At 47.0% G+C, this 21,914-nt stretch overlaps 1 protein-coding gene across 1 annotated transcript in view; it reads right to left on the reverse strand.

The window, feature by feature from the left end:
* Positions 1 to 1,569: 1,569 nt before the first annotated feature.
* The window catches only part of ZNF800 (zinc finger protein 800), a 53,252-nt gene continuing 32,907 nt past the window's right edge, over positions 1,570 to 21,914 (reverse strand). The window contains exon 6 of the mRNA XM_075558626.1: positions 1,570 to 4,397. Within this exon, the coding sequence (XP_075414741.1) occupies positions 4,211 to 4,397 (187 nt within the window). The 3' untranslated portion in view covers positions 1,570 to 4,210. The remainder of the gene's footprint in view (positions 4,398 to 21,914) is intronic.

A 21,914-nucleotide genomic window follows, 5' to 3' on the forward strand; every position in this document is an offset into this window, starting at 1 on the left:
GTCCACATAGGACAAGGGACAAAATGCCTGCAGCATGTCGACGAAGTAAAGGGTTAGTGGTCGTGATACATCAAAAGCTCTTGCAAAACAATAAAAAGTGAACCTCAACAGGGAAAAAACAGTAAATGCTTTCATTTACTCTTTCAACACATACTCGTTTTGTACGTGATATGTGCCAACTCATGTCACAGTGGCCCTACAGGAAAAGGGCAGAACTGTCCCTGCAGGTTTCCAAGACAGAAACTCTTTATGGGAGTAGAAAGCCCCATCCTGCTCCAGAGGAGTTGGCGGGTGGTTTCAAACTGCTGACCTTGCGGATAGCAGCCCAGTGCATCACGACTATTACACTAGGAAGCAGCATCAACTCTGTGGCAGTGTGTGAGTGTGAACATGTGCCAAGGATTGTGCGAGGGGGTGGGGAGAGAATGTTGACAAATGAAGCATCCACTCGCAGCCTCTGCCTTCATGCAGTGGAGTTTGTGAAAGGAAAGTAAAGAAGAAAAAGTAAGCGAGCCAATCAAGTTACAAATTGGGGATGAGCGTAATTAATGCAGGAAGCAAACAAAGGACTGAGCTAGGGAATGAGGGGAGAGGAAAGGGACTATTTTGCACCAGAGTGATCTTTATCAAAACACTGTATTTCAGCTGTCTTCTCAGGATACACCTGGGGATGAGGAGAGGGTGGCCATGGAAAGCAGTCTAAGCAGGAGCGAGAGCAGCCTTTTCTAAGGCCTGAGACGCAGTGTGGCTGCCTCATGGTGGCCAATGAAGAGAGGGCAAGCTGGATGTGGAGACTGGTAGGGACTGGAGAGATTGGTAGGGCTGTGTGAGCCATGTAAGGGTTTAGATTTTATCTGTGAATGGCAATCTACGTGATTCAATTCATGAGTAAAGTCAAGTCATGGTGACCGCTCTACCAATAATGTATTGAAGTCGGTCTGGCAGGACTAGCCGCCACAATAGTCACGTGAGGCAAAAACAACTATTGGCCAGGACTAAATGATGAAAAACAGATGTATTCAAAATAATTTGAGGGATAAAACTGTTGTCATGTTGGTCCACTTGATGTGGCAGTGAGGACAGAAAAGGATCCAGTATGATGCCTCGGTTTCCAAATGGACCATCTGGCTGGCTGCTGGTGCTGTGTACTGTGACCAGGAAGGTAGGACAAGACAGGTTTGGGGTGAGAATGATGAATTCGATTTTGAACACATTAACTTTGACATAGCTAAGTGCCATGGCCTCCCACATAAAATGAAGCAAACAGATATATGAGTCTAAAACTTAAAAGTAAGGTTTAGGCAGGAAGCATAACTTTGAAATGCATTAGCATAAATATGGTACTTAAACCCACAAAAATGGATAAAAAGAGTCCTGGGAGAGAGCAGAGAAAAAAGCGATCATAATGGAGCTCTGAGAAACCCCAGCTTTCCAAACTGGGGCAGAAAAAAATGTTACAAACCAAGACATCCTTAGCGAAGCAGGAGGAAAACCAAAAGACACGAGTCTCTTGGGTTGTTTAGTTATCTAGTCCTGCGGGAAGAGAAATACCACAAGTAGATAGATGGCTTTAGCAAACAGACATTTATTCTCTCACAGTTTAGGAGTCTAGAAGTCCAAATTCAGGGAACAAGGTCTAGGGGAAGGCTCTCTGTCAGCTCACAGTTTAGAAGCAAGATCCTTGTCTCCTTTCAGCGTTTGTGGGCATTCCTGGGCGCTCTCTGTGTGTCTCGGCATCAATCTTCCCCGGGGTCTAGGAGGTTCCCAGCGCAGGGACCCTAGGTCCAAAGGATGCACTCCACTCCTGGATCTTCCCTCTTGGGATCTTCTCCCTCTGAGGACATCTTTCTCCTTTACATAGGATAAAGGTCAATTCAGGTTCTGCCGCAGGGGAACGCCCCTTACATCAGATCAGGGCTGTGACCTGAGGGAAGGGTGTCGCATCACAACCCTGATTCCCTCGCAACCACTCGGCTAATTGAAGGCCATATCATCATATCAAATAATTACATCATTACATAAATGTCAACCACCCTCTCACTTAACTGCCAAACCACTAAAAATCATGGTCCAGCCAAAGTGACCCATTTTGAGGGGACCCAATTCAATCCATGACAGATCTCACAGGAGGATCACAATTTTTAAAAGCAGTAAGTGGTCCAGGTGAGGACAGGAAAGCACCCCATGGATTGGGTACTATGGAAGAGACGGGTGATGTTAACTGCCTGAGGAGCCGCACTGACATGGGTGGACGAGCGGAAAGATGAGAGCAGACAATCTCTCTAAGTGTGGGTATGAAGAGGGTTGAGGAAGGGCTGGCAGACGGGAAAGATGTGCACAGAGAAGGCTTGATGAGCTGGAAAACACTGACACGTGTTTGTAGCAAAGTCCTTACAAAGGCAGGAAGGGAGTGCGATCCAGAGCACACGAGGAAGGGGCTGACCTCTGAAGCTTTCTCCATCTTCACAGAAAACAAAGATGGTTACCAACAGAGCTGGTGGATGTATAATGTGAAGATGAAGACGTTTATACATCGTATCTCTTAGGGAAATATGAAGTGAGCGGGGAGGAGGGGGGCAGAAAATGTTGATGAGATGAAAGACAGAAACAATCGTTTGAATAAGTGGGGGGGGGGATAAAACTACGACAGGAACAGCAGCAGCAATCTGCTGTTTGAGATACTGAATTATGTGAGGTGATTTTCACGTGCCCCAGGCAGGCCCAAGGGAAGCAGGCGGCAATGCTTATCCAGTGTTGGGATTTTAACAGGAAAGAAAGTAGATGAAGTCCAAGCGTTCTGCGAGTACTGTGCTTCATGAGCACAATGGTGATGCCTGGAACCTAGGCTAAAGGAGGCAGCGCTGCCAACAGAAGCCGCAGAGGAGGATCAGTCAATGGAGTCAGTGGGTGACTCTGAAGACTCCTGTCGATGACCAAGAGATAGAAAGATGGAAGAGTGGAATGCCTAATAAGTGTTAGCTTAGCCAAGCTAGGGGCTCACTGTACAAGCATTTCACTGAGGGAAAGAACACCTGCCAAGGACACAGCAGCAGTGGAGTGGGGGCAGGAAGGGGCAGACCCCAGTGCCAGTCTGCGCTGGGAAGCACAGGGAAGTAGACGCACACGAAGACACTCCGACCACAGCAGTTTCAAAGAACGTTTCACCCAAGTCGCTGAGGCGCCCCCAGGCCAAAGTTTCCTGCCAGAGATGCCCACCATCTCTAGGTCTTATGGCTTGGGTCATCACTCGTAACCTGGCCAGGTTCAGTCACTGATCGGGAACAGCCAGGGGAGGGGTGGCCTGTGGCAGCCAAGTGGTGGAGCCCCACCCGCAGGGGCAGCAGTGGGAATGGGCAGCCAACCGTTCTGGATGCCAAGGAGACCTGAGAGGAGCATTCCCATAATCCCCACCGGCAAGAGTCTGTAGATGATGCAGCATCGGATGATGACAAAGTCTACAGCCGTGTGACAGATAAGGAAAGGCTCCGTCGATTTAATCAACATCGCGGAACGCTGGGCAGGGACGGAGAAGTGACCACTGGGGGGAGGCATGGCCATGGGCGACGAAGACACGGACGAATGGGACTGCGGGTTGCTGGGTCGCAGTTCAGCAACGGTGTGCATCGGTGCACAGCTCCAGGTTGTGGGTCACCCCGTGGTCACTAGGGGTTCGACGGTACTAGAACAATCCTCAGGCAGGTGGCTGTCGAGGGGGCAGAGGGGAGGGAACGAGTGGTGGTATCTAACACAATTGATGGCAAGTTTGGAGGTGGAGGCCACTAAAATTAGTAGCTAGGCTGGAACTAAGAAAAGAAAGGAACTGGGGGGACAGTAAGGAAGGAAAGAGGGCGATCTTCCAGTGTCAGGATTCTCAGAGAAACGGGATCCATCAGAAGAGGAAGGTGCGCTCTGCGGGTGGCAATGGGTAGCGAGGAGGGCATGCTCCCTATGCCCTGGCCCTAAGGCACATGCACCTCTCTTGAGGGGCTCCTTGGGAAAGGGGTCTGGGGTACACCAGGCTCCGTGAAAGCGAGGAGGGGGGCGTGAACGCAGGCCTGAGAAGCAGCACGGGAGACGGGAGTTGGCTGAGACGCAGTGGAACTCGGCGCCCGGTGAGGGTCAGCGGCCCCGGCCCCGGGCGCTGGGTGAGGGTCGGAGGTCCGGGGCGCTGCGGAGCGGACGCAGTCCCGCCGGCGGCCGGCGGCGGCGCTCAGGGGGGCGCGGGCCGGCCCAGGCCCCGGGCCGCGTGCTGGCGCTCCCGGGCCGCGCCGCCTCGGAGTTTGGTGCGGCAGCTGGCGGCGGCCTGGCGCGTGGTGACGGCGCCCGCGGGCGGGCAGCGGGTCCCCGGGGAGGCCGGGCGCAGGGAGCTGGCGCTGCGAGGCGACGGCTTCCCGAGGCTTCGGCCCGCAAGGGCGCAGGGTCCCCAGGGGAGAAAGACAAAGACACGCCGGTTAGAAACGCCAGGAAACCGCGCCGGAGCCTCCCTGCTCATCCAAGAACGCCCCGAAGGGCCATTTCCCCCAGGGGTAGTCAGCTGGAGATTAAGCCAGGGCGCCAGCAGACACCTCCAGTCCGTCTGCATGGCGCTGAGGTCGTGTTAGCTGCATCCTTAACCTTTTGCCACGTTCTGACCCGGGGGTTCCCGTTCTACAAATGCCCTGTAAGGAAGAAACACGCGTGCATACTCTCTCTCAAAGATGGGGTTCAGTGCAGCAGCTCTAATGGCAAAATCTAGGTTTTAAAGGAGGGGGGCTCAACAGGGGCCCCGGGGGCACAGGACGTTAAGCATTGGGCTCTGAACCGCAAGGTCTGCCGTTTGAAACCACCCCCGGGTTTGAACCCACCCCCGGGTGGCTTTGAGTACGAAAGACGGGGCTGTTTGCTGTTCTGCCTGTGTCTGGTGAATCGGCTCGACTTGATGGTAGTGGGCTTGATCTTGGTTTGGGTATGAAATGGCATTTACACTACATGCAGTGAATAAAACCTGGTTCATTTCTGGTGTGCGCGGGTGTGTGTACACCCGTGTGTACACACACGGGTACAGGAATGGAAGCACACCGGAATGTGATTTAATGGGTGATGGGTGCTGCGTTCTACATTTCAGACATCCGTGTTTTACTTGGATGAGAGAGGAAACAAACTACTGACACAGACGGGAGTTTTCCTCGTCTTGACCTCAGTCTGTCCTGAGAACAAATGCCGCCTTACAGTGTGGATTTTCCAGGAAGAATGAATGGTTCACAGAAGCATGGATCCTCCGCACAAGTTCGGAGTGAACCGCAGTACCACGGCGCACTTTATCCTTTGAACGTACTTGCAGTCCATCAGCACCGCTGTCTTTCCCAAAGTTACACCTTTTACTCTTCTCATCATTTTTAGTTCAGAGGAGGGGGAAAGTGTTGTGTGCTTCCACCATACCTAATTCGATTTATGATCCCCAGGGCTCCGGGAGCACAAACAAAGTTAACACAGAAAAACGCACCACTCTTTGGAACAAATGTCTTAGATAAGGTCATTGCCGCTGTTTTACAGCAATTCCACCTCTTTCCTTGGCCTATAATTTGAAAGGAGTTAGTGAGGGCAAGACTGGCATGACGATGGATGAAAGGGTCTGAAGTGAAACTCTGGCCTTTTTGTCATAACAAGTATGAAACGTTAGCCGTTATTCATGGTTCCTAACCTTTAGCCAGGAAAATGCAGAAAGGTGACAATAAAATCAATGGAGCACATGGGACGGCTTCCCAATGCTTCCTGTTACATTGATAGGCCACCTATCAGACGTTGCATGAATGTTTTAAGCCAAAGGCAGCACCAACTTGTCGGGTTGACTTCCATCATGAGGGACTCCACGGTGAGATGTTCACTGGGAGACTGCAGAAATGAAGGATGACCTGGTCAATCAAGGTGACCACAGCCATCCTGCAAGTTTCTGTCCCTCTGAAGGTACAGGATAAAACGATCATGTCTGGAGGCAGACATGTGATAGCAAAACTTATCCGAAATGAAGAAAATGTACCGAGAACAAACCTGAAGAGACCAAAGCTTTGTGTGAACCAACAGCTCGTGAACGCACAAGAGTTTGCATGGAGACTTCTCTCTGCACTCAATGATTTACCGCGCAGGCGTCAACACAGAGGAGCCACAGGAGCGCTGCTTATCAGTGCTCCCTACCACCCAACTTCCATTATGCTTAGTGACTTTTTCTCTTTGAATCATTTTATTGGGGCTCATACAACTCTTACCGCAATCCACACATACATCGATTGTGTCAAGTACATGCTTAATGGTCTTCATTTACGGTTGACTTGACGCTTTGGTGGCACAGTGACTTTAGTGCTCTGCTGCTAACCAAAAGGTTGGTGGTTCTAACCCACCACTGCTCCATGGGAGAGAGATATGGCAGTCTGGTTCCCTAAAGATGGCAGCCTTGAGACCCCGAGACAAAGGACACCATGGGGTCAGAATCAGCTCGACAGCAATGGGTTTGGTGTTTTGGTTTTACGTATCTTCTCCAGTGCTGCTGCTCTGCATGACGGTGTTGGCGGAAGAATATTTACTACACCATGAGCTGCCCAAAGACTGAGCATATTCTCGCAAGAGTACAGACCGAAGGCTCCATCGAAGCAAGAGGACTAGACTCCGTGTCGCATACTCCGGGCATGTTGTTCAGAGGGACCAATCCTGGAGAAGGACATCATGCTTGGAAATGGAGAGGGGCAGTAAACACGAGGAAGCTCCTCCATGACACAGATTGGCCGAGTGGCTGCCATAATGAGTTTAGGATTCGAAGGACTGACTGTGAGTGGGCCTCAAGACAGGGCCGTGTTGGGTCTGTTATTCAAGAGGCATGATGAGTAGGAACGGACACAACAGCACCTCACGACAATATTTACAATTCAGGCACTGTGCTTAGACACTAGAGAGAAAAATCAACAATACAGCAAAGAACATTTGGTTCCTGCCTATGAGAAGTTCTGTCTAGAAAGTTCCCTGACCTTTCCAGACCACCCGTCTGCGATCCTGATGAAGTAGGGGCGCTCTCTCCTTGGAGAGGTGCACAGAATTGCATACACCATAGACTTGAGTCATTACACTGGAAACTGATTTCCTGAACAGAAAGAGTATATGAGAAACAATATTTATAAGAGATTATACCCCCTCACTTCACTTGGAAAGAAATACAGCTACTTACTAAAAAATAAACACACAAACAAGAAAAGTCTAACCACACAGTAATTAATCTCAGTAATTGGCTTAGATGAGTGGAAATTTTGTTATGGGCTTTGATATACTTCATTTTTGATCAATGGTGTCCCCGACACCCCTGCCAACAGTGCTAAAATCCTTGCCTCACAAAAGTACAAGGAACTACCTTGGAATTCCATAGAACGCAATGCTAGCTGAAGGTACCCTTGTTTCCTAGAACCGCAGATTCTGCTAAGACTTTCATGCGAGAGGTCAGTCACATTAGTTCCTCTGCCTTTGAGTTCAACTAAGGCCTCTGGGAAGCCAGCACATCTGTCTGGTAGTGAGAAACATCATACTCTGTTCCTATTTATTGGCAATGGCTCTTGGAACGGTGGTGACTGCCGATAGGGAAGGGACAGTGGCCCAGTGACATGTGGAATACTTTCTCCTAAAGGTGGGAAGAGCCTGTGTGCTTGACATCACATAGGTGGTGGAGCATCTGCCCTCAGAGGTTTAGGATTTGCTTTTCTTCCATTTGAATATTTGTTGGAGGGTGAGTCAGAGAGAAGGTGAGAGTATTTGGAAGATGGTGAGAGTCCAGTTTCCAGAAAGGTCTCTAAACGGAATTATCCTTTGGTGGTATCCAAAGCACATGAAAATGAGAAGCTGGTTGCAGCGAACAGCTCAGTCGTTCCATCCAACTGCATGCTGAAGAGAAATGGCACAGCTGCCCATTTCTCCAACACCCCAGCATGTGAGAGCGCTGTCTCTGTGTTCTTCAGGGACCAATTCTAAGAACCACTGAGCCCACGATGCCTCTCTCCTTAACCTGCACTATTAGCTCCAGCTCTGTGCTTTGTTCCTGCTGTTTCACACTTCCAAAATATCCTCTCCGTCCTCCCCATCACTAGAATGCTGCCCATCCCTCAAGGCCCAGTCCCAACTGGGGCCCTTTCCTTAAGCTCTCCTCTAAACTCCTTACTATCAATGTTTGTTTCCTCAAAGTGTGTCCGAGGCCACCACCTTCAAATATGCACCACAATGTTTTTTTTACAAACACCAGAAAGGACTGTGCCAACTGCTCCATTGTTCCCTTCCCCAAGTCTCCTCTGCCACTCCTCAAAATGAACTCATCATCGCCCGGGTAGATGGAGAGGAGGCTGATGATGATTATTATTGCCACAGTGATGGACCAAAGGGCTCAGCTTTCACACACTGTTCGATTTGTCAATTAGGTACTTGTTAGACCTACGATGTCTTCGTTGACTGCTGAATTGGTATTCATCAGACACCCACTCCTGCATTTCTTAACCGTTACCTGAAATCCTGTAGCTATCTTAGTGTTTCAAAATAACTCTCGGAGAAGATACTTCAAGTCATGTTTGAAGTGAAGGCACGTGTTTGAAGTCACACAGAAAGGGGACAAGTGACATCGCATACTCAAGGTCAATATAAGGCTGCATATATTCCAGAGCAGAGCAGTAACTTCAAGATCTCTTCTAACAGATTCACATCACAGATGTGGGTGGTGGGGAAAGGGGGATTATGAAGGAGGAAATGAACATTTTCAAAAAACCCAATTCTCAAAAACAGCAGCAAGATACAGAGAACCAAAAAAGCATTGTTCATATTCGCCCACAGTCTCACTGTTAAGGCTAACTTTCAGGAATGACATTTTTTAAAACTCAAAATGTGACAGATGCGATAGCTCCTCGACAGAAATGACCCAAAGATGGTCTTTGACACCTTCGAGCATGCTGGTGACCTGAGCTCAGCACTGGCTACACTGGCTTAACAGCACAGGCTGTTACATACATTATTCGCCCCGTTTTACCAAATAAAGTCTTTTATGACACCCCAATGGAAACGAAACATGTGCAAAGAGATGGTCCATAACACCTCCAGGAGAAAAGGGATCAAATTGAAAGTGTCGTCCAGTAGAAAGTGTGCCCTGACATCCACGGACTGAGTGGCAGGTACATTCCAAGGGAGAAGATGAAGGCATCACACCCCCAGAGCTCACTGACACTGGTCACTGGGAGCTGTTCCAATGTGCTTCCAGCAACCCTCTGATCACAACTTTATTTTCTGGGTTGATTTGCCTAGTGGGAGGACATGCACTGGGCAATGGCTGTTAGAAGCCACTTCCCAGTGCAGATAAGCATCCCCATGCTTATGCGTCAGCATCTGTATGAGGCTGATTAGGGAGGAAGCCCCAGCCACCTCCCCATGAAAGTAGTCGGGATGATTCATAGTGGCTGGGTCAAAGTTACTGCAAGGCCTGCCCAGGAGATCAGCCTGCCCTCTATCTGCTTACCTTCATGTGATTTTTACACACACACACACACACACACACACACACACGAGACATGGCTATTTCTTTGGAAATGGACACGAGGACGAAGAGGAACCAAACAGCGCTGTTTCTGCACGCTCCAAAGAAACCCCTTGTGAATTTTTAGCTTCTCCATTTTTACAAAAGGCTGAAGATTTTCTTTTATTTTTCCTTTAGTCACACCAATAAGTATTTATGGTGCTTATTAACAGAATTAACTACCTATGTAAGAAGTCCAAGTTCAAGCAGAACTTGGACCTAGCCATTTCTATCAAGAGTAAATTCCCAAATATTTCAGATGTCCAAATATACACACATTATGTGGTGACTGGGGGAGAGTGGCTTGGCGTCATCCATCTTTGTGTCCTGATAGCATCGCTGTAAGAGAGAGCTACCCAGAAATACAGCAATGTCTAGAGGGAACCGATCACAAGGATCCACATATAACCTCTTCCCTGGGGGATGGACAACAGAAAAGTGGGTGAAGGGAGATGTCGGACAGTGTAAGATATGACAAAATAATAATAATTTATAAATTATCAAGGGTTCATGAGGGAGGGGGTGGAGAGTGGGGGGAAATGAGCTGATACCAAGGGCTCAAGTGGAAAGCATATGTTTGGAGAATGATGAGGGCAACAAGTGTATAAATGTGCCTGACACAGTGGACGTATGTGTCAGCATGGCTTCAAGAATTCCAACGTAAGAATGCAGAAGGACTCTGTGTGCAGGGAAGAGGACCAAAAGCATGTGAGTGGGGGGGGGGGTGTCCTATAACCTTCAGTGTCCCACTTCTGAATTTTAACTACTGCAATAAAACCACGCCCACAGTCCGTGAGTCAATTCTGATTGTTGGTGGCCCTCTAGGACAGGCAGGGTAGAACTGCCCCTGTGGGTTTCCCAGGCTGTAATCTTCAGAGAAGCAGCGTGCCTCTCGACTCTAACCTTGGAGCAGGTCGTGGGTTTGAATAGTCAACCTTCTGGCTAGCAGTCGAGTGCTTTGATCTGGTGCCACCAGAGTTTTGGTCACCAGTGTAACAGCATATGAAAATATACCTTTAGTCTCTTTTTTCCCAGCCAATCATGGTCAGAATTATAACTGATACTATTTTCAGAGAGAATCGCCCACTAAATAATACATTGAGAGGTACTGCCATCTTTAGGAAGAATGCAGGATTACTAGCTAATTTTCAAAAGCACAAATCAAAGATTCTTGACCTGGGTGAGTCTTATCATGGCCGTGTGGCAGAGGGCATATGTGGGAGTTTTTGCTTGTTTTTAATGACTACAATTTGGTATATAATATCTAAAATCATGCATTTCTGATTGCATTGGTAGATAATTGGGCCAAAAGAAACTCAGAATGGTCAAAATTAAGAGTGTATTTTCATACAGATGATCATCAGTCATATCAAGAAGATTAAAATATATGGGTATACAAACTTTTCCAGAAACAAATGAAAGCTTAGTTGCATGGGCTTGAAGAATAAAAAATTCAGAAAGTAAAACATCTGTGGTTTGGTATTTTTATCATTGCTTTTCTCTGGTCCTGAACTATTAAACTGACTGTCACGCACACATCGGAAAGATTTTACATCAGTCGAAAGGGCCCACTTCATGTTCTGCTGCTATTCGTGAGGTTTGCAATGGCTGATTGCTCAGCAGGGACAGCCTATTGTAACTCTGTAGTCTGATCTTTGTCTGGAAGCTCTGTTGAAACCTGTTCCCCGTGGGTGACCTTGCTGGTATTGAAATACTAGTGACCTGGCTTTCAGCATCACAACATCAGGTACACCACCCCAGTACAACACACTGAACACTGACAAGGGCCAATCGAACCACACCCCTGGTGAGCAGGGTGCAGGACCAGGCAGTGTTTCCTTCTGTTGTCCACAGGGTTGCTCTGCGGCAGACACAACACGGCAGCACTAACCAGGAGCCCTGGGGGTCATATTAGGTAAGCGTTGGACAGCCGACCAAAAAGGTCAGTGGTTCTAGCCCATCAATTGCTCCACAGGAGGAGACAAGGCTGTCTGCTCCCATAAAGGTGTACTCTGAGTTGGAACTGAGTCGCTGACAGTGGGTTTGAATGGCTTTTCTTCTAAGGTCAATTATTTCTCTGAAAATGTCACTGGCCATTTCTGTCTCAGATGGGGAAAAAAATATTCCAAAAAGCTTTTCCCTCTTTCTCTTCTTAGCTAAAATATGGTTTTACTGTATACATTTTCTTATTTTCCAAATCCAACATGTAAATCAATGGCCAGGATCCCTTTCTTTTGGAAAGAAATGTGAAAAACGGCATTATGCGGTCCATGAAGTACTCTATGATATACTAGAAACTATGAATAATTTAATGCTCTTCATTCCCATTAACAAAAACAAAATGTCTACCTGCAGTGTAGTAAACAGCAAGTTCATGAGCCAAGGAATAAAAAGATTTCTAGGGGGTCTCCTGGGGTAATGCGGAGGAGGGAGGCGGTAGGGCCACAGAAGATGATACATCCGGGGGTGGGGCAGAATACAGGGGTGGAGCTGAGGAGTGGTTTGAATTGTTGCATGTGGAGTTGATGATCTGAAATGTAACCTCCCACTCAATTCACAATAAAAAATATTTTTTAAATGCTAAAAGATTTGGGTGTCTGTTTGTAGACACAATGTCAAACAAGTAAGTTTGTACCATGTGCTAGTGCTTCCATGACAGGAGGGAGATGGGCACACTTATATGGTTGTATATTCTTGGGGGGCTTTTAAAAGTTTGTGGGAAATGGAACGAAAAGACAACGAGGTTTTCCAGGAACTTTTGGAAGCTCCCTCGTACATAATCCAACGCTTACAGACGCAAGAAACATAACCAGTTGCCTCTAGGGAAGCGGATAGAAGAACTGTCAGGTGACAAGAAGGAAGCTTACCTGTCACAGTACTCCCCTTTGCACGGCTTTGCTCTCTACGGTCACATGTGTACATGGTTACCTATTAAAGTAATATTCCTGGGAACCTTCGGGGGCAGTGAGATGATGGCAATGGGGGAGAAACCACCCGGATAAAGACAGCGAGAATGGTTTGTCCAACTCAAGAGTATAACTCATGTCTCAACTGTATGTATAGAAATTGTACATACATGGTTTCAACAACAACAAAAATGAAATACATGATTAAAAATGATAGTAATCTTCCTGACACTTTCATTAACTACATGGGCGCCCTTGTACCAGGACTTACCTCCATTGTATCCATGTCATATTGACGCCAAACTAAATCTTCTGAGTCCTCATCAATGAGCCAGCAGAAGCATGGCTGGCCGATCGAGCACGCAAAGGGGAAATAAGTACAGAAGCCTTAGTCGGCAGTGCACTCACTGCCTTGCAGGATGTTCGGCATTATTTGCACTTCCGCCTGCTCCGTTCCCACTTATAGACGCCCGCAGCAGAGGGAACGAGTCTGAGAAGGAAGTTATCTTTTGTGAACTTGACCAGGTTTCTCTTCTTTCTTGGTATTCCGTATCCAAAGTCAAAACCGGTTAGTTCTATTTTTCTTCTTTTATTTCTGATCTGTCTAAACTATTCTTTTCAGGACAGAGAAGCTCGGCACATCTTTTGATAGATGAAAATAAAGGTTCCTAAGTAATTATTTGGGGAGGGTGGTAGAACTGGATGCTGATATAAGAAAAACAGCAAGAGCAACAACGCATCTAGAATCTCCTGAAATTAGCCCAAGAATGTCCTAAGAATCATCCACAATTTTCACAAAGAGAGGACATTAACAGGCCTGGAGAGCCAAGAGTAGGGCAATAGGACTCTCAAAACAGGAAACGATGGACAAGCAGAAGAAGTAGCGGCACTGGAGGCTAGGGAGACTGGGACAGCCTAGCGTCCACTCCCTGGTCGCCCTCTATGCCACCCACTTTAAGTCTCAAAGGGCTTAGAGTCTAATCTTTTTTAAAAATTAATAAATCTTTTTATTGGGGCTCATACAACTCTTATCACAATCCATACATACATCGATTGAGCAAAGCACCCTTATACATTCGTTGCACTCGTCATTCTCAAAATTCACCTTCCACTCGGGTTCCTGGTAGAGTCTAATCTTAGCGACAATGTCATTGTATAGGAATAAAACAATAACACCGAAGTTGAAGAGTAACTAGTGAGATACATGCTGAGTTCCTCAGAGGAGGCCCTGGGGGATGGAGCTGTCAAGGGCAGCTCCATGGGAGACCGGCTTCTGTGTAATAAGCCCAATGAAGTGAAATGATAACTTTCATTTGCAACTTAGACGTACTAACTTCGAGGCTGTCAAGGTCTGGCACATGGAAAATGTTTAACAAATACAGTAAGTGAATAAATAGACAAGGAGAGGTAAAGTGTTTCACAGGCAGCTGGAAACAGACAAGCAGAAGTCAAGGAGATCAGAGCTGAAAAACATAGGTTGGATGAGGGCTTGACAATTACATGGAAACGACGTTTCATGTATACATGAGAGTGACAGTGAAAGGAAATGATGGAGTTGTAAAGACAGACATATGAAGCAGGATTCTAAATAGTAACCTTGGCTTAAAAGGTTAGAGATAACTTTCAGACATTAGATTGCCAGCGGGGTCCCCCAACCCACCCCCGCATAGGGCACGGCACAGTAGGGTATAATAGCGTGATATATGTGCTCATAACTCATACACTAGCCAAGTAACTCGCCAAGTTCAAATGCAAGATTGGTATGCATCTACCTGCAACGATGAACAGGGCAGGGCCCGGAGGGAGGGGATGGTCATACTTGGGCCAGATGTGTGACAACCTCCTCCCAGTCTTTCCTAACAGGAACCTCGTATCCTTTCGTGTCACAACTTTTACACTCAGCAATCTGCTCCACCCCAAAAGTGCCCGACTAGGGAATCAAGAGATGCTGGTTTTACTTTGGCACTGAGCAAGTCTGCGAATTGGGCCAGGCTGATAAGACATCAGTCAGAACTAAACAAAACTGTCCTCTATCTCGCCATTACCTATTGATGTTTCAAAAACGAAAGGAGACGTTTATAACCACTTGCTAATTTAAAACAAAATACCCAATATAAATCCAAAGTGTTCATTAGTGCATGGATAAAGAATGTGTTTGTGCGTATATGGTGGTGGGGGTGGGTGAAATTGCTAAAAAAAAAAATTATCTCAAAAGTGTTAGGCAAAAAAAAAACCCCACATAAATTATTAGCTTTTAGATGAAATCCAATAGGCAGAAAATACATATTTTGAAATTCCACTGTGCTTTTTTAAAAAGTCAATCTATAAAAGCCTAAATAGCTTTATCAATATTGCCTTTCTCAATAACTTCTTGGTGATTATTTTTCAACTTACTAATGAGCCTTGGTAGGGTGGTGGTTACTCATTGGGATGCTAACCACAGGTCAGCTGTTCAAAACTATGAGCTACTCCTCAGGAGAAATGTGAGACTTTCTACCCCTGTCAAGAAGTCTTGAAGAGCCACAAGGGCAGTGCCACACTGTCCTATAAGATCTTTTGAAGTCGGCATCAACTTGATGGCAGTGAAAGAGGAAGTGAAGAATTAATTTCCTACAATTATCTTGTCAATTAAACATAAAATAAGAAAAAGACACTAAAAAGTATTAGAAGATAAACTCCCCAACTCCTTTTTGGGAAGGAAGGTGGCTCGTTTTACTAAAGATCACAGAGGGATAATAATAACACCAAGTTGTTTTAAGTTCTCTCTCTTCCTCTAGTTCAGGTCGGCCAGTATTTCTCTTACTGACTTCTGTTTTTAGAGGTTCATAAGTCATCCAGAAAATTTAGTGATACTTGACAGGCCAAGTCTCCCTGGGGATGCCTCCTTTAAAGGCAGATTTTTAAAATCAATTTTTAAAAGCTGAATAGCTCAAAGGGCCTATAGACCTCTGCTTTCTCTATTAAATCACCACTTTCAATCCCCAGCAGGGTGGGCTTCTTAAAACCCAGTCTGCATTGCCTAGTAAGCATCCACTGGCCTGAGTAAGGTGAAAAGGTGCTTCATTTCCATCTCGAAACCAACATGTCCACTGGAACTCCAGTGCTTAACTCGATGCCAAGCTAAAGGAGTTCTATTGTCAGGCCCACCAGAAAAGAGGTGAAAAGAAACTGGGAGAAACCAGTGAGGACCATGGGGACTGTCTATGACCACACAGGGCCTACTCTTATTAGTTGCTATTTCATGACTCCCTAGCTCAACATCTGCATCTCGGCAAGCTGAAATGCATCCGTGTGTTTCGTTCACGTAACCAGCCGTCAGTGCTATCATTCCTTCCTTTCCTTAGCATACTGGCCAGGGCAATCGCTTGAGTTTGTCACAGGGATTCTAGCAAGTTCTATGAGGATCTTTATCCAGATGGTTGCCTCACTGCCCTGCCTAGAGTCGAGCCATTATGAAGAAATACTCGTGTTCAACAGCTTTTATCTCAACAGGTCTCTAAGGCACGTAAGTCAGTTTGCATTGCCTAATGCTGTTACAACTACAGTTTCGTTTTCCAGCATTTCTGTTAAGGACAAAACCTCTGGAGTGCCCATTCTAACTCAGAATGACCGTAGAGGTCAGCGTAGAACTATGCCTTAAGGTTACTAAGATTTTACAGCTTTATAGAAGCAGACAGCCTCATCTTTCTTCCTTAGAGTGGCTGGTGGGTTTGAACGACTGATGTTGCAGTCAGCAGCCCAACACCTAACCCACTGCGCCACCAGGGCTCCTTGCAGTTAAGAGTCATAGCAAATAGATGACATACATTGTATACACACACAGAGAAGGCAGAGCGAGAACCAAGGCTGGCCAGACACTTGCCAAATGAAAATCAGAAACCGGAAGACACTGCCCTAAACTACGGCATAAATCAAAAGGTGCAGTGGACAACAGTAGCTCTATTTCTTCTAAATCTCTTGAGAAGCACACTCACACGACCACTGGTGTGCTGATTCCTGAGTCCCCAGCTCCTGCCCTGCGTCCTTGCACGGCCGACTCCTACTGATGAGTAGCTCTACTCCAAGGAGATGCCCCACAATCCCCTGAACTCCCATGTCTAACAGTGGAGGCAGCATGTCTCCCTGAAGTGTTCCTGTTCCTCTCTAGCAGGAGGAATAGCCGAACCACCTCACTCACTCAGAGTGCCCAAACCTGGGAGTCACACACGATTCCTTCTGCATCTCTGTCTGGAAAACAGCACTTCTGTAGTAACCATGGTATCTTTCTCTCTACTCTCAACGTCCTTGCCCGAATTTGATTTTGAATTGGCTCCTAACTGATTTCCCTGCCATCAGTCTTCCCACCCTGCAATCTAGTCTCTTGCATGCTGTCAGATACTCCTACTGGAGACCCTTCACCTCGACCCCTAATCTGGAAAACAGGGTTCCATGGACTGATGGGACACCGCGCCTTCTGATTTGGCCATGGTCTCGTCCCATATTCCATCTGAACCTACATGCGGTTTCAAGTCTCTTGACCTGGACTTTCTGCCCAGCAATTGCTTTCCAAAGTCACCTCAACAGTGAACTTGAGGATTATGAGAAGTCTCCAGCAGCTCCTCTGAGTACCCTAGTATCCTAGTTCAAGGTCACCATGTTCTCCACCTAGAGGGCACCAGAGAGGAGGACCTGTATCTGAAGAATAGAGAAAGGAAGCCACTCTAAGACTGGTATTAGCTGAAGAACATTCATGAAATTCTTCCACGTCTGATATACCTGAACAAACTCTACAACAAACAAAACAAAAACTGCTTAATTTTTTATTATTAACTAGCTTCCAGATAATACTGTTAAAACATTGCCTTCCGTCTCCTAGTCCATTCAAGTTTGTTCAGTTGAAGTCTTCCATCTTTCAGAGCTAAGTACAGACTCGTTTCAAACACAGGAGTCCTACATGTAATAAACACTCTAACATGTGGCACAAAGACTTTCCTCACTCACGGGGCTAAAAAGGGAGTCTGGGTCAATTCAACCTAGCAGATACCTGTTTGCCTGCATGCCTGTCGCACCAGGAACCGGTAGTGGGTGCTGCCAACCCTACAGCCCCGAACAACCAGTCACACCAGCACACTTTGTTATCTTCAGATCCCCTCCTCGCCATCAGGGTTCTAGGATCAACCCCAGTTAGGTTCAAGTGCATTTCCTTCTTAGCAGCAAAGACATTTTAGTTACTGAAAGGCTATCGAACCATTTCCATCCTTCTCCAGAACACAGCAGGTTGACCATCGCATCAAAGACGTCCTGGGGAAGGTTACGCTGTTTTAAAAAGCAACCAGTTGAGAGGGGTGAAACAGTAGACCCCTTGCCGCTGAGTTGATTCCCTCGCCTTGGCCACCCCACGCGTGCACCTGTGCCCCCATGGGCTTGTCAATGGCTGGTTTCTCAGAAGTATGGCACCGGGTCTTCCTTCTAAGGTGCCTGTGTTAGCACCTTTGGATTAGCAGTCAATCGCATTCACTGTATGCAGCAGCCAGCCTGCACAGACTGTGCCTTTGAAACCTGAAAAGCATTCTGACACCACACCGGCCATACAGAGAATCAAGCACTTGCAATCTCCCGCGAGTCAAGGCTTAGCGGGGAAGGGGCTGTGTGTTTGTTCTTGAAGGTGACACCTGCTCTGAGTGTGCTTCTACCTGGATTTGCCTTTTTATTTGACCTCAAAGGACCATGGCTGTCAGGAAGATCAGAAATGAGAAATGACTTTCAGAGGCAGGCTCCTCAGGGACTTGATGGTTATGGCAGGCCAGGAGGACAAAGCCTGGCTCGCTGCGTATTCAAACTTTAATGAGAAAAGAATATCTGAAACCAAACACTTAGATTGGACCAGACACGCGTCTCAAGAAACAAACAGAAGTGAGGGTCGGATCTGCAAGGATGCAGAGGGTCATGAGTGACGTGGTGACGTCCATGTGGGGACCACAGGCCAGAGGCAGAGTCATCACATGGAGGCTTGTTCGGATGGAAGACATCTCAGGCCCCACCCAGCGCTACTGAGCTGGAATCTGTGTTTTAATAAGATCCCACGTGACCACTACGCATGTGAAGGCTGGAGGTGCTCTGGTTTATAGAGCCTGGTAGCTCGACGGAACGGCCCAACAAATCACCTGGGGGGATTTGGAGTAAAAAGAGAAAAGCTTACAGTAAAAATAAATAAATAAATAGGTATGCTAAAAAGCTTACAGTGCACCCCTGGAATGTGGATCTGATAGGTCTAGTCTAAGAGCAGGAATTGGTACTTTCCACGGATGACTTGAGTTCACACTCTTGGTTTTTCAAACATCCTTGTTGTGAGTTAGGTGGTGGGCTGCTAAGCGCCAGGTTGAAGGTTCAAGCCCGCTCTTCAGGAGAAAGGGGGATCTGTCTGCTCCCATAGAGACTTGGAAAGCCTACATAAGATTGCTATGAATCGACGAGATGGCAGTGGGTCGGCTTGGTTTTGTAGAAGGAGCCCTGGCAGCACAAGTGGTTTGAGTGCTCAGCTGCTAATGAAAGGTGGGTGGTTCAAACCCACCCAGCAGCTTCTCAGAGGAAAGACCTGGCCATCTGCCTCTGGAGAGTCAAACCCAATGACGCTGAGGCGATTTCAACCTTAGCACGTGTAAGTGGCTCTCCCACGGTCCTCAGGACTGGACCCCCAGGGCTTCTAACTCCATCCAAGGATGGCCCATTTTTAACACACCTGCTAGTTCTGAATCCTAAGAGCCTCAGACAATGCCTGGCACTTCGTAAATACAATCAACCATCCTCCTAACCATTCTTGCTTAATACATTTGTATTCCTCACTGTGACTGGTCAGGTGGTCAGAGATATTTTTTCTAAGACTATTAGTTTAATGAGGACATCAAACACATTAGCACCATGGGACAGAGTGGCCGTGCCCCCATCGGGTTCCCAAGGCTGGATGTCATCTTCATCGGAGCAGAGTGTCACATCTTCCCTCCATGGACTGACTGGTAGGTTTGAACCACTGACCCTTACAGTTAGTAGGTGAGCACTTAAACCACTGTGCCACCAAAAATATTCCATAAAGATTAAAGCCATAAAAAAAGACGCCAGAAAGCAGATCTACTCTGTCACAGACCGGGTTGCTGTGAGTTGGAACTCCCGCCACAGCACCAAACAACACAAGGCCAAGGACCAAAGCAGCGTTGGCTCTACCACAGGACTCAAATGCGGAGCCCCTGCAGTGCACTGGAAATAAGATGTGATGGGCTCAACACTGCAGCTATCACTTTACTTTGTAAAGCAAATGGCGATTTGCATGTGGACATATAACCTGTGCCCCAAAATGCAATCCTTTCTCTTTACAGAAAAGCTAAGAAGGCCGGCCCCAAAGTCTGCCCTTTTCCAAAGAGATCCAAATTGGGTGAGCTTGTTACTTAAAAAAAAAAAGTATGTCAAGGGTCATCCAAGAGGCCAACTTTATTCACATCCGTATTCAAATTCTCAGTCTCACCAATAGCAAAACGAAATTTTAAAAACCCCAAAACATAAGAACTGAAATATGAAAAAAACCCAAAAACCTGCTTTCTCAACATCACCGATTATTACTAGAGGCATGTATTCCAACTATGCCAGGTTTGGTGGGGTGGGGGGGGGGGCGAGTTAGTTAAATTGAAGTAAGAGTTAAATATATAAAGGACTACAGGCATACTTTACTACAAACAAGTCAATGCTGACTCATAGCAACCCCCTGTAAGTTTCCAAGACTGTCACTGTTTAAGGGAGTAGAAAACCCAGGCTTCCTCCCTCAGGGCTGCTGGTGGTTTTGAACTGGCGACCATGCGGTGGTGTAGTGGTTACGAGTTGGGCTGCGGTTCCCATGGTCGGCAATTCAAAACCACCAGCAGCTCTGCAGGAGGAAGCCTGGGCTTTCTACTTCCGTGAGCAGTTACCGTCTCGGAAACCCACAGGGGGTCGTTATGAGTCAACACTGACTCGAGGGCAGTGAGTGAGAGAGTACACTGGAAAGATTGTGGGTTCAGTTCCCACCACCACAATAAAGCAAGGATGACAATAAAACACGTCATACAAATATTTTGGTTCCCTAGTGTGTATAAAAGCTGGGTTTATACTGTAACCGTCTATTAAGTACAACGCAATAGCATTTGGGGCAAGTTTTAAATACTGTGAGGATGACCAAAGTGGGACACAGAGACACGAAGTGAGCTGTGCGGTTAGAAAACTGGCCCCGGTAGACTTGCTTGATGCGGGGCTGCCACCCATGGTCAATGTGTGGAAACGTAATGAGCTTCAAAGCTCAATAAAGCGAGGAATGCCGATGCTGCCGCCCTCACTAATGGGCTAGAAGATTCTGGCATGTCCCTTAACCAGTTCGACGGGACATTTAATCAACTGTTCTCAACCCCAGACTCCTTTCTTCCCAAACCATCTGCAGGTGACACGTTGTGTACTGGGTGCTATGCTGGTCATTAAGGATACAAGAATGACTAGCACACAGAACCCACGTGTTTCCATTCAGGCAGGGAGAGCCAAGTAAACACTGACAAACATGGTAACAGGTAATAAAGACGGGTGAAGTACATGGAGGAGACAGCCAATTCCGCCACGGAGAAGGCAAGCCCTGAGAGAGGCCTGGGTGGATCATTCGAGGCACACTCAGAGCAGCGGCAGCAGGTCTTGAGGAAAGACAAAACATGGCTCAAGACTGAACTGAAAAAACAAATCACTCTGACGTGAGGATGGGGGAAATGGGCCCAGGCGGGGTAAAGTGGAAGGAGGACTGAGGGAAAGCTATTCCATTCGCACCAGCATGAGGAAAAGGCGATCTAAACTCAGGAGAGCCCAGTGGACCTGAAAAGCAGCGGGGAGATTCAAAGGACATCCTGAGAGAATGACTGGAGAGATGGTGCACTGAGTACGGAGGTTCATGGGAGTGGGGTGAGCCAAGGATACCGCTTGTATTTCTGGCGTGAAGAATCAGGTGGTTGACCGCACATCTTTGTGAGAAACAGACTATAAGAGGAGGGGCATGTTTGAAAGGGACACACGTTCTGTGCTTGGCACGAGTGAATGAGAAGCATGCATGTGGAAATATCCAATAGAGAAGTGATTGAATAGCTCAGGTGAAAGATATCAACGTAGACTCTAGAAAGTACACTTCTTGAGAAGGGCCGTCAGTCCTTGGCATGGAGCCGCTCAAATATGGACGGTGAACAAATGTTTAAATGGATGGGCAAACAAATTTCAAGGGCCAATTACATCTAGCCATTGGACTAAATGGAAACGCTCATTTCCAGTACTCACTCCAAAGGATTTATATTTAACCCGTGGTGGACGACTCTTGGGGAACTAATTTCGTTGATGAAGGGAGGAAAGCACATCTTCGAGAAACATCTCCACTCAACCTAGTTCCTTTGCTTGTTGTTAAAGCTACAGCTTTAAAA

The sequence above is a fragment of the Tenrec ecaudatus genome, chromosome 9 (assembly GCF_050624435.1).
Source record: "Tenrec ecaudatus isolate mTenEca1 chromosome 9, mTenEca1.hap1, whole genome shotgun sequence".
NCBI classification, from domain to species: Eukaryota; Metazoa; Chordata; class Mammalia; order Afrosoricida; family Tenrecidae; genus Tenrec; species Tenrec ecaudatus.